At 53.6% G+C, this 18,639-nt stretch overlaps 1 protein-coding gene across 12 annotated transcripts in view; it reads right to left on the bottom strand.

Annotated features, from left to right (window-relative positions):
* Positions 1-18,639, bottom strand: part of PITPNM2 (phosphatidylinositol transfer protein membrane associated 2) — a 145,572-nt gene that overhangs the window by 20,886 nt on the left and 106,047 nt on the right. For all 12 annotated transcript variants that reach the window (XM_043557431.1, XM_043557428.1, XM_043557434.1 and 9 more), the window contains 4 exons: positions 14,201-14,373; positions 4,900-5,114; positions 3,711-3,832; positions 937-1,164 (listed from right to left, as the gene is read on the bottom strand). In XM_043557431.1, the coding sequence (XP_043413366.1) occupies positions 937-1,164; positions 3,711-3,832; positions 4,900-5,114; positions 14,201-14,278 (643 nt within the window). In that variant the 5' untranslated portion in view covers positions 14,279-14,373. The remainder of the gene's footprint in view (positions 1-936; positions 1,165-3,710; positions 3,833-4,899; positions 5,115-14,200; positions 14,374-18,639) is intronic.

The following is an 18,639-nucleotide window of genomic DNA, read 5'->3' as shown; positions in this document are numbered from 1 at the left end:
AGGGCAGTCTGCTTCCCCAGAAATACTTCCTAGATCCCTTCACCCTCTGCCCTCCTTCAGCCAAGACAAGTCCTGGGTGATGGCCTCAGGCATACTATCCTTGGGTCCCACACTCAACAGACCATCTGATGAGAAGCCACGGCCCCACTGCTATGAGAATATCAGTTCAGATCCAGGGTAGCTAGGAAGGGAGATCTGGGGTCAGACCCAGCACTGGGTCTCTGCTTCCTTCTCTACAAACGGACGGGTGACATGGCTATCCTCACAGGACATTGTGAGCTGTTACGGCACATGTGAAGCATATCATCAACAGTGTGGGACATCTGTTCCAAAGATTCACATCTGAACCAAAACCCTGGGCCTTGGAGTCAAAAGATGTCTGTCCAGGTGCTACTCCTGGCTCATGAGCTTGGGCTAGGCCAGACCCTTGGCACTGATCTCATGCCATGACCTGGGTAGGGGCGGGGGGGCAGGTAGGGAGCTGGGGGTGCTAGGGGAGGGAGGAGCCCGGGTCAGCTCTAGCTGGGCCAGGAGCCCCAGGTTGGTCCTGCTGGTCCACCTGTTCCCTGGACACCTGCTCCAGGCCGGGCTCCACAGTGTGAGGGCACCACGGCGTCCAAGGCCCTCTGTGCCTGGAACGTCCAGCCCATAGGGGAGGCAGAGCTGGGGCCTGGGGTAAGAGGTGCAGGTAAGAGCAGGGAGGCTGTCTCCTGGGGCTGCTCCTCCTCAGGGGGTTGGCACTATATGCTACAGACACAAGCCAGTCAAGAGTGTCCGGGGGCAGGGCCCGGGGACGCCGCTTGTCATCTATAGGTGCTCGGCAGGCAGCCAAGATAAACTGGGCAGGAAGCTGCGCATGGGCTCTGGTTCAGCTTCTGGAAGGAGGAGGGACCTGCCCCGGACGCGGAGGGAGGCGGCGGGCACTGGCGAGCTCACCCGTGTCGTGGATGAACCTCTCGATCTTGGACTGCATGCCCCAGTAGCGGAACTCGACCTTACAGAGCTTGTAGGCGCACATGATGGGGAAAACCTGCTGCTTGTACTCTTCGATCCAGTTGTCAGACAGCGGCCCCCGCTGTGTCTTGATCGAGTGGAATAGCTTGGGGTCCTCTTCTGTCTTATACTCACTGGGGGGTACGGGGTCCTTGACAATGTCGATGAAGTCTGTGGGGGAGAGCCCGCCGGTGGCCACTTCCGCCCAACCTCCAGCCCGCCCCTCCCTGTTCAGTCCCGTCCCGTGTCTCTGCCCTCCCCCCTCAAGTCCTCACAGGCCTCTGGGCCTCCTGTGCCACAGGCCGGACCTGGGATTGGGGATGCTGCTCTGGGCCACTCTGACCTTGGGCTCTCCTGACCTCAGGGCCTGTGTCCTCCCGTGACTCTACCACTTGCCTAAGCAGACAAATTAGATGATGAGCTTAGGAGGCACGGGGAGATGAGTTTCCACGGAGGATGTGGAACAGGGTGGTGGCTGCCGGGGGGCAGGGAAACAGAAGGGAAGGCCGGGAAGAGATTCCCAGAAAAGGTGGCATTTCAGCTACAGGAGCAAAGCAGCGAAGCCGAGAAGGTTCCAGCAGCAAGGGATGGGGAGCGTTTGGGGGGCCACTAGAGTGTCTGTATCGGGGGAGGGGATGGGGATGCGTCCTTCTCTCACCAGGCTGGGCACCACACGGTACCCTGAGGGGAAATGGCGCTATATTCTCCTTATATATACACGTAGCGGCTTTAAGGCAGGCAGGCTGGCCGGGTAGGAGCCCCTCTTAGGTCAGAAGGGAGGAGATCGGCAGGAGGTGTCGGTCCTGAGGGCGGGTAGTGGATGCCACAGGGCTGGGTGCTGGGGAAACAGGACTGGGGGCGGTGGGACCTGGCTGGGTGTGGGGTATGGATCCAAGAGGAACAGCAGCAACTCGGGGCAGGGCCTGGGCCATGCCACCTCTTGTCCCAAGTCTCTCCCCGCTGTGCGGGCTCCCAAGGCATGCATGTGTTACAGAGGACTGGGTACACGCTTGGGGTACATAAACCCCAGAAGAGAGTTTGTGGCTCAGAGAGGCCCTTTTCGGGATGCATGGGGATGATGGCACCTGGCGGGCTCTGCCCTGGCCACGCTCTGTCTCGTCTCCCCTGCTTGCTGGCCCGCACTGAATCCACGTGGTGGTTTGCAGGCACAGACGTGGGCTCCACGGAAATCAGCAAGGGGTCAGGAGCTCCCCAGGGGCAGGGGCTTTCGGGGGAGGGACAGACATCCTTCGTGGAGCAGACCACATGCGCCGCCTGCGCGGACAGGCAAAGGCCAAGGGGCAGGCCGGGACATGGATGAGTCATATCACAGAGACTTAGGAATCACAGCAGGTGGCCTCCGGAGGCAGCCCATGAAGCTCAGGCCTTGTCTGAGGCTGGCTGCACCTGAGCCGGTGGAAGGCCTGTATCATGCGGGGTCCATCCCTCCTGTTGTGGGTCAAATGTGTCCCCTACAAATTCGTATGTTGGAGTCCTAACCCTCCAGTTCCTCAGAACATGACCTTATTTGGAGATAAGGCCTTTAAAGAAGGAACCAAATTAAAATGAGGTCATTAGGGTAGGCTCTACTCCACTATGACTAATCTGCTTCTAAAAAGGGGAAATTTGGACACAGACAAGCACACGGGGAGAGCGCCACGTGAGGATGAGGGAGAGATTAGGGTGATGTATTTATATGCCAAGGAATGCCAGAAACTGCCAGGAGCCACCAGAAGCTAGAAGCACAGATTCTCCCTCAGTGACTCCAGAAGGAGACAAGCCTGCTCACACTCTGACCTCAGACTTTAGCGAGACACTAAACTTCTGTGTTTAGCCCCCCAGCCTGCGGTACATTGCGGCAGCCTGTTCACACTGATAGAGCTCCCAAAGCCCCATGGGGCCTGAAAACTCCAGCAGGAGGGAGGGAGCCGGGTGAGGGGGTCCCGGGGAGAAGCCCTTCGTGCCCATCAGAGGCTGCCTGAGAGTAGGACCCTGTGGTGCTGGGAGCCATCTGTCTAATGCCGGCCATGCACCTGCCTCCATGGTGGCTCACCCCACACGGCCTGGAATGCAGCTCTCTAACCTGGCCACGCACCTGCCTGAAGCACCTCCGTGGTGGCTTGCCCCGCAGAGCCTGGAACCCACCGGTTGCAGACCAGTGGCTGCTGAGCTGCAGGTGGCCCACAGATGTGGTTTCTTTGGCCAGTTTACTAAGTTTACTTAGGAATTGGAAGATTTCACATGCAAATCCTGATCTCAGGCCTCTCTTAAGTTAACAGACGGGCTGTTTCCTCACGTACAGTCAGCTGGAGAGGCCACTCACCGTCAAGGGGACACAGGCCCTGCAGTGTGCCAGAGCCCCCACAGGCTGCACCCACGCACAGCCGCCAGCCTGAGATGGCCCCCTGAGCACACACGCGCCCTCCAGGGGAGGAGGACACCTGGAAGGGATTGAGGGAAGGGGCTTGAGGGGGAAAGGCACTGAGTCTCAATGTGCACGTCAGGAAAATGGGGCCAAGGAGTCTGATCCTGCCATCCCTGTGCCCTCATGCTTGCTGGGACTATGATCTCCCTGCCCAGGACAGGAGCCAGTCTGGAGCCTTTCAGGCCTGGAGACAAGGGGCAGAGAGCCAAGGGACATGTAGGCAGGGACCCTGGAAAGTGGCCCTGCAGGGCTCCTGCCCTTCCCAGGCGGGGAGCGCTGTAGTGGTGGTTACCGATTGTCAGCTGGCTCTTCTCCACAGGAGACAGGCTGAACACATTAGGGTTTTCTCCAGCATCGGTTTTATAAAAGGTTTCGATGTCGATGGAGAATTTCTCCACAAAGGGGCACGTGAACCTGTGGGGAGGAAAGCATACATCAGGACTGGTGCCTGCAGGGGTGGGTCAGGGCCTGTGGGACCCCACTGGGCAGGAGAGGGAGAAAGGGTGGGGGTGGTAGCTGAGACTTGCCTGTCTGTCCACCTCCTGGACCTCTCCTTGTCCAGGCCAAGGCCAGGCTGGGGGTGGGGATTGTGTTTGGGGAGAAGGGGACGGAAACATCGGAGGAAGCTTCCAGAAGCCCTATGGCCATTGTTCATGTGTGTAAGGCATGGATGGCCATAGACACACAGACATACCACAAGCATGTGGCATGAACCCAGTAGGCTGAATCTAAATTAGCACTCTGTGACACCTCCCCAACCCCTTACCCCCCAAGCCACCAGGTCTGACGACAAGGCCACACCCCTTTCTCTTGGCTGGACATGAGCTCAGAGGAGGATAGTACTTCTGGGAAGACGAATAACCTTGGTGGACCCTCTGATAAGCCCGAGGTCCTCATTTAGTGGGGAGAATGAAGCCCCAGGAGACTTGTGGGGACTCCACTTGCATAGCAAGTGGGTGGCCAGCTGGGAGCAGCCCCCTATCTGTTACACTCAGCTACACTGGGTGGGTGGGAGCACGGAGTGAAGAGCCTCCCTTCTTGGGGAATCCAAAGGAAGCCCTGTTCAACATGGAAAATAAGAACGCACTGCTGCAGGTGCTGAAGGTCTCAGGGTCAGAGAGAATCTCTGGGCCATCTGGTCTACCCTTGGTTCACGTTTCTTCCTAGCTGGTTGGTTAGTGGCCCCGCATTCCCAGGTGATCATTAACGTGAGTTTGTATTCCCTGAGCCTTCCTAGACGGCAAAGGGATCTCAGGTGGCCCTCACCTGACTCATGCTTTCCCGGCCTTCCTGGGAAGGTGCAGTAACAAGGGGACACCCTCCCCTTTCCTGCCTGTTCTCTGAGGATGGAGATTCCTGGAATGGAGACTTAGCTCCCCAGGAGCCTGAGCCTCTTGGAGGGAGGGTGAGCCTGCTTAGAGGGCCACCCCCGGGGTTCCTCCCCCACCAGCGGGTGGCGCAGGGTGTGGGGAAAGGCTCACCTGGTTCGGGTGTAGGGGTAGGCATTCCAGGACTCCTCCACCACCCTCAGGGCTGCTTTGGGCAGGATGGAGCGGAACCAGCTGGGGATGTGCATGCCCACATGGTACACCTTGTGCGTGTACTGTCCAGAGCCGCCGGGGCCATCCGTGTATGGCCGGTTCTCCAAGATCTCCACTCCGCTACCTTGGCCATACGTCTCGTTACGGCTCTTCTTCTACAGGGACAAAAGCATTCACCATGTGTTGGGGCCAGAGCACTCTGCAGAAGGGAAGGGGCCCAGGAGACCAGGCCCAGGGGTGCTGAGAGGAGGAGGGGCTTTGGCCAACCAGGCTGGCTTCTTCTGTGTCGCTTCAGGACTCCCAGATCCAGGCCCAGACTCCACGTGCCGCTGTACTCCTACAGGAGACTCAACAGGCCATGGTCTCCCTGTGAGCTCTAGCATGCCTGTGCAAACTCCTCCCTTCTGGTTCCCGTCGGTCCCAGGACTAAAAGTGTTCCCAGCATCAGGAACAAGTTGAGGATGCCCGCTCTCTAGGTCCTATTCAACACTGTACTGGAAGTTCTAGCCCAAGACATTAGTCAAGAAAAAGAAACAATCAGAGGCACTCAAACTGGAACGGAAGAAATAAAACCACCTCAATTTGCCAAGGACATAATCTTATATACGAAAAATCCTAAAGAATCCTCCCCACCTCCAAACCTGTTAGACAAAGTAAATGAATTCAGCAAAGTTGCAGGATACAAAATCAACACACAAAAATAAGCAATGCAAAAAGGAAATTAAGCAATCATTTCCATTGACAAGAACATACAAAAGAATAAAATATCTTGGATAAATGTAATGAAGGTGAAGCACTCAGATACTGAAACTATAGTACATTGCCAAAAGAAAGTAAAAACCTTAAGTAAATGGAAAGACATCTGTGTTCATGCATTGGAAGATTTAATGTTGTTAAGAGGTCAATATTCCCCAAAGCATTCTACAGATCCAGTGCAATCCCTGTCAAAATCCCCAGTGGCCTTTCTGGTAGATGTGCAAAAACTGATCATAAAATCAGGAAGGATCAGAGAAGGATCTCAAATAGTCAAAACAATCTCGAAAACAAAGCAAAGCAAAGTTGGAACATTTACATTTTCCTACACAAAATCTTTTTTTTTTAAGTTATTTATTTTGAGAGACAGAGCGAGAGAGAGAGAGAGCGAGAGAGCGCACAAGTAGGGGAGGTGCAGAGAGAGGAGAGTGAGAATCCCAAGCAGGCTCCGCATTGTCAGTGCAGAGCCTGACACAGGGCTTGATCTCCCAAATCATGAGATCATGACCTGAGCCAAAATCAAGAACTGAACGCTTAACAGACTGAGCCACCCAGGCACCCTGCTACAAAAAATCTTGCCATAGGCGCGCCTGGGTGGCTCAGTTGGTTAAGCATCCAATTTTGACTCAGGTCATGATCTCATGATTCATGGGTTTGAGCCCCACGTCGGGCTCTGTACTGACAGCTTAGAGCCTGGAGCCTGCTTCAGATTCTCTGTGTCCCTCTCTCTCTGCCCTCCCCTGTTCACCACACTCTTTCTCTCTCAAAAATAAATAAACATTACATTTTTTTTCAGAAAATCTTGCTATAAAATTACAGTAATCAAAACAATGTAGTACTGGCATAGGATAGATCTAAAGAATAGGGCTGAAAGTCTACAAATAAACCCATATATCTACATACTATATGTTTTGATTTTCTTTTTTTTTAATTACTAACATCCTATTTTTTAAATTTTTTTTTCAACGTTTATTTATTTTTGGGACAGAGAGAGAGCATGAACGGGGGAGGGGCAGAGAGAGAGGGAGACACAGAATCGGAAACAGGCTCCAGGTTCCGAGCCATCAGCCCAGAGCCTGACGCGGGGCTCGAACTCACGGACCGCGAAATCGTGACCTGGCTGAAGTCGGACGCTTAACCGACTGCGCCACCCAGGCGCCCCTATGTTTTGATTTTCAACCAGAGTGCTGAGATCATTCAATGAAGGAACGAAGTCTTTTCAACATGTCCCAGTATACTGGTGGGATAATTGGATATCCACATGTAAAACAATGAAGTTGGACCCCTACCTCACATCATATATAAAGATTAACTCAAAATGGATCAAAAACCTAAATGTAAGAGCTTAAACTACACAACTCTTAGAAGAAATCACAGGAGTAAACCTTCATGACCTCGGATTTGACAATGTTTTTTTTTTTAAATAGGGTACCCAAAGTACAAATAGCCAAAGAAAAAATAGATAAATTGGACTTCATATAAATTTTTAAACTTTTGTGCATCAAAGGATACTATGAAGATAATGAAAAGACAACCCACAGAGAAAGTTCTTGTAAATAATGTATCTGATAAGGGACTTGTATTTAAAATATATAAAGAACTACTGCAACTCAACAACAAAGATACAATCCAATTCAAAAATGGGCAAAGGACTTGAACAGGCATACCTCCAAAGAAGTACATCAATGGCCAACAAGCACATGAAAAGATACTCAACATCACTAGCCACTGGGGAGAGGTAGATCAAAACTACAAGTTACTACTTCAGACCCACTAGGATGGCTACAAAGACAGACCATAACAAGTGTTGTAAGGATGTGGAGAAATTGGAACCCTCACGCGTTGCTGGTGGGAATATAAAACGGTACAGCAGCCGCGGAAAACAATTTGGCGGTTCTTCAAAAAGCTCAACATAGAACTGCCGTATGACCCAGCAATTCCACTGCTAGGTAAACATCCAGGAGAAGGAGAACATGTCCACACAGAAACGTGTGCTCGAATGTTCACCGCAGCATTAGTCACAAGAGCCAAAAGGTGGAAGCAACCCAATGTCCGTGATCTGACAAATGGATAGAGAAATTATACCCACACAATGGAGTAAGAGTCGGCCATAAAAAGGAATGAAGGGCCGAAACCTGTTACGACGTGGATGAACCCTGAGAACGATGTGTAAGAAGCCCGACACAAAAGTCCACATAGTGTACGATCCCATCGACACGAAATGTCCAGTACAGGCAAATCTGTACAGACAGAAGGCAGATTACTGGTTGCCTAGGGATGGGGGTGGGGGTGGGGGGCTGGAGAGTGACTTCTTGGGGTGATGACAATACTCTAAAATCATGGTGATGGTTTGACAACCCTGTGAATATGCGAAAAATCCCTAAACTGTACCCTTCAAATGTGTGAACTGTGTGGTGTGGGACTCACACCTCAATAAAGCTGGCATAAAACAAAACAAACAAACAGAAACCAATCCTGTGTCTATACTCACTAAGATTTCAGAGAGATCAAACACGGGAAGTGGGAAGGGGCCTCAGTGGCGCTGCCTGAGAGAGAGGACTCCTGGGTCACCTCTAAATGTCTCTCTGCCCCAAATGTTCTTCCCAGTGTCCAAAAGCTCAGGTTTCTACTTATGCAGAAAGCCTCATTCATGGTCAAGGTCCTGGTGACTTTAAGCCCAGCATCTGTTTCCATGGTGACATGACGGCATCACTGAGGCCACCTTCGGTCAGCTTCCTGAATAGCAGGTGTGCACATGCGCGCGCACACACACACACACACACAGGCGCTCCCAAGAACACAGTCTCACCCCTGGGGTACAAAGACATGCCATATCTCCACGGCCCAGAGCAGCTGAGTCCCCTTCATAAAAAAAAAAATAGAAAGGACCCTGGCGGAGGGCACAGATGGGGTCAGCGGGGATACGCCATCCCCTGCTCTTCAAAGGAGCCCACGGAATGCGGCCCAGATTCTGTAATGAAAGCAGCGACCATTTGCCAGACACTTTGTAAGCTCATGCTTCGTGGTGGCTTCACTCGTTATGGTTGTGCCATGTGCTCTGCGTGCACGTCTCCCTTTAGGTAGTGCCACAACCCCTTGAGAAAGGCTGAGTGCTGCTACTGTTCCCAGTTTGCAGAAGGGAAGGTGGAGGCTAAGAGACGTGCAATGACTTGTTCAAGGCTAAGAGACGTGGAATGACTCTTCAAGTGGCAGAGCTCAACCTGTACTCGAGATCCTGTTGGACTCTGGGACCTGTGCAGTCCACAGCATGAAGACACCTTGGCATAAGGCAGGTACTCGGTACTTATTGAGCAAATAAATGGGTTCTAGTCCCAACTCTGTGACCAGTTCCCTCTCATCCTGGACAAGTCACTTCTCTCTGGTCTCAATTTCCGAAACTATAAGGGGAGATGGGGCTACCTATCTGTCTAAGGCCTGATGTAGTGGGCTAAAGGGCCCCCTAAAATTCACATCCACCCAGAACCTTAGAATGTGGCTTTATGGTCGCCTGGGGTGGCTCAGTCGGTTAAGCGTCTGACTTTGTCTCAGATCGTGATCTCGCCGTTCATGAATTCGAGCCCCGCGTTGGACTCACGGCTGTCAGCGCAGAGACCACGTTGGATCCTCTGTTACTCCCTCTCGCTCTGCTCAACCCTCTCTGAATCTCTCTCTCTCAAAATAAAGAAACTTTAAAAAAAAAGAAAAGAAAACAAAGAAAGCAACTTAAAAAAAAAAAGGAACGTGGTTTTATTTGGAAATAGCATCTTCGCAGATATAATTCATTAAGGTGAAGTCACACCTGATTAAGGTGGGTCCTAAATCCAAGGACCATGTCCTTAAAAGACAGACTAAAGGGATGTAGCCACTAGCCAATGAAGCTGGCTGCCACCAGAGGCTGGAGGGGAGCAAGGCAGAATCCTCAGAGGGAGAGAGGGCCTTCAAAGGGAGCAGGCCCTGCGGATACCTTGATTTCAGACTTCTAGCCTCCAGAAGCGAGAGAGAATACATTTCTCTTGTTTTAAGCGCCCCCCCCCCCCCCCCCCCCAGGAAACGAACACATCTAGGGTTTGTGGTGACTCAGTGTGAAGGGGACACACAGGTCACAGGAGCCAGGGCCACAAGCAGTCTCTGAAGGCCCAGCCTGCCAGGGAGCTGAGGGTGGAGAAGAGGCAGGGAGGGACAAGGAGCAGGGGTAGGGAAGGTCCCATCCGGCCTCAGTGGGTGACCTGGCCTGAGCTGTCCTCAGACTCCTAGCCAGGGAAAGCCACCATGTCCACTCCCAAGGCTCTAGGGGGGCTCCTTCTTGGCTTCCTCCAGACCCCAGGGCCCCAGGCGTTCCTGGTCTTGTGGCCGCATCACTCGGCTCTCTGCCTCCACCATCACATCACTGTGTCTCTTTCTGTCCTCTCCTCTTCATAATTATAGGGACAATAAGCCATTCAATTTAGGGCCCATTCTGTCTTGTCCTTAGAAAGGTCACGGTCTAACATCTGGATGGACATGAATTTGGGGGGACACTGGCCAACCAGCTGAGCAAGCCGTTATGGTCACTCATGCAGGATGGATACCATGGGTCACTTGGGGGCACAAAGGCCACTGTTAGCAGTGGCAGAGCCCCAGGACCCAGACTGGCAGTGCTCTGTACTCCCTGAACAGCACTTTGTTGTCTCTGCACAGTAAAGATTAGCTGAATGAGGGCGCCTGGGTGGCTCAGTCAGTTGAGTGCCCAACTCTTGATTTCAGCTCAGGTCATGACCTCACAGTCCATGGGATCAAGCCCTGTGTCAGGCTCCATGCTGACAGTGTGGAGCCTGCTTGGGATTCTCCCTCCCTCTCTCTCTGCCCCACCTCCGCTCTCTCTCTCTCTCTCTCTCTCAAAATAAATAAACAAAAAAATTAGCTGAATGAGCAAAAATGGATTCTGCTCTCAACTATCGCCAGTTCCATCTGAGTCTGGGCACCCCCTCCAACTTTGAAGCTAACACCCCAAAGGGCTGAACCCCTGGCTCCCCTCTGACAATGGCATCTGAGGGGGTGCTCAGTCCCCTGGCACAGCTGAGGCTCTCGGTCATGCCACTTAGGAGAGCTCTTCTCGAAACGTGCTGACCTTCTCTGCTTGCCCCAAAAACACCACCCCCATCCCTGCCAGTCGTCCCTGCCAGGCTCCCTGCACTGTGGAGCCTCCCAGGGAGACCGAGTTAGGGTGGCAGAGATAAGCCCAGCTCCCCAGGGGCATACACGTGCCCAGGGTGAGGCCTCACCCATGACCCCTACCCACCAGGCTGGGGCTGAGTTGGGGAACTTCACCTCCCTACCCCTCTCTATCTCTGGGGCCTGGGGGCTGCACAGGAGGGGCCTGGTGCAGAAAAAGCACAGACCCTACGAATGATAGGGATGAAGGACCCAAGACCAAGAATGCTCCAGGACGCCCGCAAAAGTGGCAGCTCTCAGAGCTGTCCAGGGTCCTGGCCAAACCACGGATTCCTCCCTCTGAGGCAAGCATCTGCTGAACACTTCTATGGATGACAGAAGGCTCTCTCCCAGCCAGCCCAACTTTTTGTCTTTTCTTCTTACTCTTCCTCCTCCTCTCCTCCTCTTCTCCTTCTCCCTCTTCCTTGCCTTGAACAACATGTATTTTGTTTGGACACTGGTCAGGCACATCACGAGGCAGCTCGACACGTGAGCTCATCCCATCTTGTTCATGACCCCATGGAGGAGGAGGCTGGCTAGTGAGTGCAGAAGGCAGGCCCGTTGCTAGCTGCCACTCTAGCTGGTAAGCAGGGTCTGGAGGAAATGAACTAAAGTCTTGCTTTTCTTTCCACAAAACCACAGCTGCCTTCCTTGAGGGCCTATCCATCCTCCTCAACTGGCCCAGCTCCCAGCGGACGCACTCTTGGAGCAGCGGCCCTAAGCCCACACGAACATCCGCTCCCTGTCTCCCGGCGTGTATTCAGTAAACTGCCTGTGTGCCCACCTCCCCAAAGGCGCTCCTGGAGAGGAGCAAGTACTTTTACATTCTCCTCTGGAACCCAGCCTTCAGCCCAGGCTGAGCACAGAAAAGTCTGTGCATTTCACTTAGTGTTTTAAGAGCTCTACTGAGATACGACCGGCATGCAACAAAAGGTACATACATAAAAATACAGCTGGTGAGCTCTGACGCATGTTCGCAGCTGTGAAACCATCACACAACGGAGATAATATGCTTGTCCATCACCCCCCACGGTGGGTGGAGCCCCCAGAAGTGCTGGGGCCAGTGGCGGGTAAGAAAGTGTCAGGGCAGGAGCAGAGGAGGGCAGCCTTGAGAGACAGACAGGTGTTATAGTAGGGCTTGGATGAGTGAACGCACACAGGCGGCCCTGTGCCCATAGCAGGTATCGTGGAGGAGGCTATGGGATAGTTAACATTAACTGGAAGCATAAGGATGTTTTAAAAATAACAAAATACCAGGCGCCTGGGTGGCTCAGTTGGTTAAGTGTCTGACTTCAGCTCAGGTCACGATCTCATGGTTCGTGGGTTCGAGCCCAGCATCGGGCTCTGTGCTGACAGCTCAGAGCCTGGAGCCCGCTTCAGATTCTGTGTCTCCCTCTCTCTGCCCCTCCCCTGCTCATGCTCATGCTCTGTCTCTGTCTCTCAAAAATAAATAAACGTTAAAAAATTAAAAAAAAAAAAAAAGAACAAACTATCTCAATAAAGGGGGGTGGGGATGGCAGATGCCTCTAAGGAGCCCAGTCGGAGGTGATCACATGCTCAAGAAAGCTTTGGGATGTCCTAGGAGCTAAAAGTCAGTCCCTGGATCCTGATGGGCCCTCCACCAGCTGACAGGCACATGGAGGGGCTGCCTGCCAGGGTCTGGGCTCCCCTGGCTGGGACGGGAATTGGGGAGCCGCAGGACAAATAGCATCCTTGAATAGGCTGAGCAATTTCCAGACAGCTCAGAGCTGGGGGGCTGAGTGAGCTAAGTCCCTTCTCTCCTTGATCTCTAGGAATAATTACGAGGTAAGTGGTTCAAGAGGGAATCGAGTGGCACTCCTGAAGCCGCATGGAGCCAACAGCCCCTGCCAGAGAGGCCAGTTCACCTTCCATTCTCTTCCTCATCAAGCTCCCCAAGCTGGGGGCACCTGGTCAAACTCTGGTAGCTTCACAGAGCTCCTCTCAGAAGGGCCTGGGGGCCTGAGCTCCGCAGGGAGCTTGTTACTAACTCCCCAGACCCGGGTTGAAGGGTGAGCACCCACCAAGCAAAGCCACGGGCAGAGGTGGAGCTCTGCCGGCAGGGGCCCATGTGACACTGTGTGACACCGTAGGACACCGTGTGACATGATGATCCACGGGCTGCACCAAGGCATCCTGATGCCCGGAAGAGCAGAGCCAGGTGAGAGCTGGTTCGTAATCAGACTCCCAACTGGGAGGAAAGCTGCCAGGTCAGGCAAAGGGCTGGGGCACTGAGGCTGAGCAAGACGCTGGCGGGGTAGCCGGGCGGGGGACCTCCACAGAGGAGCAGGAGCCCAGCAAGCAGGAGTTTGGTCACATCGAGGCCACGAGCAACCAGATCCTGGGTCTCCCCGTTCTGTGTTCCAGGTCAGCCAGGCTCTGAGTAGGGCTCCGGGTGTGTGGGAGTGGGAGGGGTGGGGCATGGCATTCTCTGGCTTTCACAGGAATCTGTCACCCTGAAATTCGTCTGTGACTCTGTAAACCAGCCACATAGTAGATGCCACTGTCTTGCAGCCTAGAGTAGTGAGGAAAGTGTGGAGCCAAGAATGGGAAAACTGGCCAGGTGCTCCCAGGGAAGTCATTTAACTTCTCTGGACCTCACACCTTCCTGTCTGTCAAGTGGGTTGCTATGGACTGAATTTCTGTGCCCCCTCCACATTCATACTGAAGCCCCTAACCTCCAATGCGATAGTACTAGGTCAGGCTTTGGGAGGTGACTAGGTCATGAGGACAGAGCCCTCCTAACGGGATTAGTGCCCTTACAGAAGAGACTCCAGAGGACTCCCTTGCCCCCTCACCCACCATCGAGGACACAGTGAGAAAGAAGGTGGCCATCTGTAAGCCAGGAGGAGGGCCCTTACCAGACACCAACTCTGTTAGCAACTTGACCTTGGGCTTCCAGCCTTCAGAACCGTGAGAAACAAATGTCTGTTGTTTAAGCCCCCTGGTCTGTGTTCTTTGTTAAAGTGGCCCAAGCTGACTATACGCACGGATAACATCTGAATCAGAGAGAGGACGGGTATTAAGTGCAAACAGTGTCAGCACTGCCAGCGCTGTGAATACAGGGCTGGCGGGGCAGGCCAATGCCACAAACACCCACGGCACTCCGCTGTGTTCCTGGCATCGGGCTGGGAAGCCACAACGCCTGGGCAACTGAGACACTTACCAGGAGCCTACTGAGCAGACACTGCCGTGGAGACCACGGTGCCGCCCCACCCCACCCAAGGGTTCGAGAGCCATCTGTACGCCCGGCGTGGCCTGCCCTGGCCCCAAGACCCACCTGTATCATGTATAGCTGGGCGATGCGGTACTCCTCCACGGTCATGGGCAGAGGAATCCGATATTCCTTTATAATCATCTTGGAGTCCAAGCCTTCCCGTCGATGGGGAACTGCGTGTTGGGACTTCTAGGCGAGGTTCCTTAAATAACCATGACAAAATTCACCAAGGACCCCTGGGAGAGAAAGAGAGAGCAGGAGAGTCACTTCCTGCAAGACTGGTGGGCACAGCAGCACAGAGGATGGGCCTGGTCTTGACTCCACCGTGAGCCTACGGTGTGACCTTGAACAAGTTCCCTCACCTCCCCAGGCTTCACTTCCCTTGTTTGCTAAGCAATCTTGTAGACGACGTGTGAACTCTTATCAGCCGTGGGGTAAATAAAAGACTGTCACCCCACTAGTGAGGGCCAGGCGGCGGGAGGGTGTCACACCCCCTAAGCGTGAAGAGCACTGTGCTCTTGTTTCACACGCTGTTCCGGCAAGAGCAGCCCTGTGCTCTGGAGTAGCTGCAGGCAGACACGGTGACGGCAGATGGCCACAGGAAAGAAGGGAGGGCACACAAAAGGATGAAAACCCAGGTGAGAAATTTAAAACTCAGCAGTCTGCGGGGCGCCTGGGTGGCTCAGTCAGTTAAGCGTTCGACTTCGGCTCAGGTCACGATCTCACGGTCCGTGAGTTCGAGCCCCGCGTCGGGTTCCGTGCTGACAGCTCGGAGCCTGGAGCCTGCTTTGGATTCTGTGTCTCTCCCTCTCTCTCTGCCCCTCCCCCACTGTGTCTCTGTCTCTCAAAAATGAATAAACGTTAAAAAATATATAATAGGGGTGCCTGGGTGGCTCAGTCGGTTAAGCGTCCGACTTCGGCTCAGGTCACGATCTCACAGTTCGTGGGTTCGAGCCCCGCGTCGGGCTCCGTGCTGACAGCTCGGAGCCTGGAGCCTGCTTCGGATTCTGTGTCTGCCTCTCTCTCTGCCCCTCTCCTGCTCACGCTCTATCTCTCTCTGCCTCTTAAAAAATGAATAAACGTTAAAAAAAATTAAAAATCAGCAGTCTGGGACCCTTCGGTGTTGGGGCCATCAGTTCCATTCATGTCACCAGACACAGAGGGCACGGCTGCTTCCTGGCAGGAGATCTGGCCTTATCCAAAAGAGGTGATCTCAGTGTGGTTTTAGCTCAATCCAGCAAGTATTTATTGGCATCTGTTCTGCTGCCGACCCAGCCTAGGTCTTGGAAGTAGAAGAGATAGTGAGATAAGTGGGTGGGCTGCATCGCATGTGAGTTCTAGCTCCGTAAGGCTACTTGAAAAATAAACAGTGTGCCCATGGAAGCTTCTCTTTAAGACGACAAAGAATACTTTTGAGGGAGATGTGCACCGAGAGCAATCAAATGTAAAAACAAACAAACAAGGCTTGGAGGCATACTCTCAGTGATCTGGAAAATGGAATTACCCATCACAATCCTTCCCCTAGATGGTGGGGGCTTTGCTGTGGTTACCCCCAGAGAGGTTACACGCTGCTAAATGGAAGGTGAGTGAAGGCTTCCAAGACGGACCGTGGCAGAATCAGGATAGCATTTCAGAGGGACCACACCAGGGACAGCAGTCGGTGAAGATTCATGGTGACACTGGGTAAATGATAAGAGCGAGGGTCTGGCCAGGCAGGCAGCCTCCCTGGGGCACCATCTGTCCGAGGCCTGAGCGTCACCCAGGCACTAAGGGACTACTGGCTATGTAATGAGATTGGGGGAAAAGAATGTACCAGAACTCTTGGAACGATCAGCATGTAAGGTTGAAAGAAATTCTTTAATAAGCCACCTAGGGAGAGAGACTGAGAGGTGGGGGGTGTTACATAAATAAGTCAGAGATGGCCACTGTATTATTAGCCTCAAATGACCCCTATGTTACTCACTTCTGCACAGCAGGTGGGACTGTTAGCCCAAAGCCCCAGCACAAGCTCTCACGCATCCAACTGCTTTAAATAAAGTCCAAATAAACATCTTTTTAGCTAATTAGAGGTCATCTACTTTACATAACCCACGAAGCTGCACCCCACATTTGCTGGCCATAGAAAAGACAAAGCCTGGGGCAACGAAACACCGCAGACAGGGAGGCTCCCCATCACACTTCTGAGTGATGCCACCAGACACGCGAGCGCCCTGTCTGACTCTCCTTCCCCTCCTGGGTGGGGGTCGCACATCACTGCATTTGCAAGGCCTCATGCTGGGAGGGACTTTCTCAGGCAACCTGTCCAAATGCTTGTTGTTACAGCCCCCCGCCCCCCTCCGGGTCCTGTCCCCTCCCTCGTCAACCCAAAGCCCTGAACTTACCACAGAGAGGAGGGGGTTGAACTTTCCAGAGTTCACACTCAAGAGCATTGCTAACCTTCGTTCAAGGTAGATGGGCGCACCCTGCAGCTGAGAGGGCCCGTGGGTTCGAGCCCAAGCTGACACTGTCCAGGACGAGAAAGCAGAGGCTGTGGGCTGCCCCCACTCAGCTCTGAGACCCACCTGCCCCGAGGCCCTCAGATCTCTGCTCAAGTCTGGCTAGAAGCTGAGGCCACTGGAGACAGAGGTGATGGCCCCAGAGCCCCTGAAGTGTCACCTCCTGCCACGAGAGACTGGGATCAGCCAGGTGGCAGCACATCCAAGCCGGCACCTGGAGCCACTTTCAAGTGGCCGACAGGGTAGGACAGGCACTGGATATGGGGACCTTCCTGACACAAAGGAGAGAGACCCACATGCTTGGGAGAAGCTCGATGCGATGAGGCCTGGAGACAAGAAGAGGAAGGATGAGCTTCAATACGGGCTGTGCTTCCGAGGCTTTTCCACGTGGTCTTCTTTCAAGCCCAGGATCACCTTGCTGGGAAGGTACTAGATGCCCGTCACAGAACAGCAACTTAGCCAGTCGCTAAGTGTCAGGCATCGTGCCCTGCACGACACGGTGGCGTGCACACCGATGTCTATGGGGCCTCAGGGGGCCTCTTCTGCAACACAGGACGAATGCAATGACCCACAATGACTCTGGGCAAGTCCCACTGCGTCACCTCAATAACAAAGAAGTCAGATGCAATCCCTAAGTGTTCTTGAGAAACTGTGGGAGTCTGTCTAAGCAATCTGACCTTTGGTGATCTCAAAGGCTCCACGGAAAGTGACCTGCCTGTGCTCGCCTGTGCACAAGTCAGACCAAGTGTCCATGCAAAGCTAGGGGCAAAGCCTGGGGCTGACCAGCGGTGCCGGCCCCATGACGGCCAGGAGATGAGCAGACCATGTGAACGCTCAGGATACAGCTCCATCTGCCACTGGGTGAGAGACCGTGTTTCTGCCTGTGCAACACCAGAACTCAGAGTGGGGTGCACAGACAGACAGAAGGAAAGAACAGAGTGCCGCACAGTTAGAGATCAGTGCACGGGGACTAAGAACAGGTCAGAGAGATCAGACCTCTGCGAGACCTGGGACATCGCAGGTGGAGCCCCAGTCTGGGATCTGAGTTCAAAACCTGACAATGCCTTGATTGACCATGGTCCCCCAGGACGACTGGCGGGGCCTGCTGAGACTCGGTGTCTCCAAACAGCAAATGGGGATAACATCATCTGCCTTCCAGAGTTGCCAGTGTCCCCAAGATGACAAAAGTGGACCAGCCAGGGGTGGTGTTTGTCAGTGCAGAGGGGGGACTAGGGAAAGGCTTCAGGGAAGGTGGAGCTTTACAGTGACAGGAGCGGGGGCTTCCTGGGACCTGAGGTATCCCCAGCAGACATGGACGTGCTGCAGAACAAGCCGAGCAAAGGCCCTGAGGCATAAATGTGCCACACTGTCACAGTGACCTCCCACTAGTGTGCCCCAGCACTGTCATGCCACATGCTGGGTTTGGGGCTGTACGAATGCACGGAGGCCACCCCACAGTCACTGACCACAGGAAAGGGTGGCGTTCAAGGCTGAGATGAGGCCATGCCCTGCAGCCGAGTGCCCATGATGTTCAGTGGGACAAGAGACCATCATGTGCTTCCAGGAGTGCTCTCCTTCTGAGGGACAAGAGACATACTCCTCAGACAAGGTCTGAGCATAAAGCATGAACTTCATAACCAGAATTTCCACAGGCAAGCAAATGTTATCCTTTGAAGCAGCCCCTGGTGCAGGTATGCGGTCCCCCGTGTCCGCCGGGGGTCCCCTCTGGAAGCTCTCAGAGCTCTGCACCCCTTCAGGAAGCTCCCAGTGAGAGGAGCCGAACTCAGGAGATGGCCACGGGTGATCTCTCAGTGCTGGCCACATTGGGTGTTGTCTTTCAAGCTGATCACTCTAAAGGGGTCTCGTCAAGGACCAGCATTTTATTTAGTTAAGAAAGAAAGTCAGGCCTGTTTCTTTACAGCTACACCCTCACCAGTGGGTTCGGGAGTCCATCCTGACTTCCTGTTGAAGACGGTGGGGTAGGAGCATTTCTGTTCTACCGTCCTC

This window comes from Prionailurus bengalensis, chromosome D3 (genome assembly GCF_016509475.1).
Source record: "Prionailurus bengalensis isolate Pbe53 chromosome D3, Fcat_Pben_1.1_paternal_pri, whole genome shotgun sequence".
Classification (NCBI taxonomy): domain Eukaryota; kingdom Metazoa; phylum Chordata; class Mammalia; order Carnivora; family Felidae; genus Prionailurus; species Prionailurus bengalensis.
This window is presented reverse-complemented; position numbering and strand designations above follow the sequence as displayed.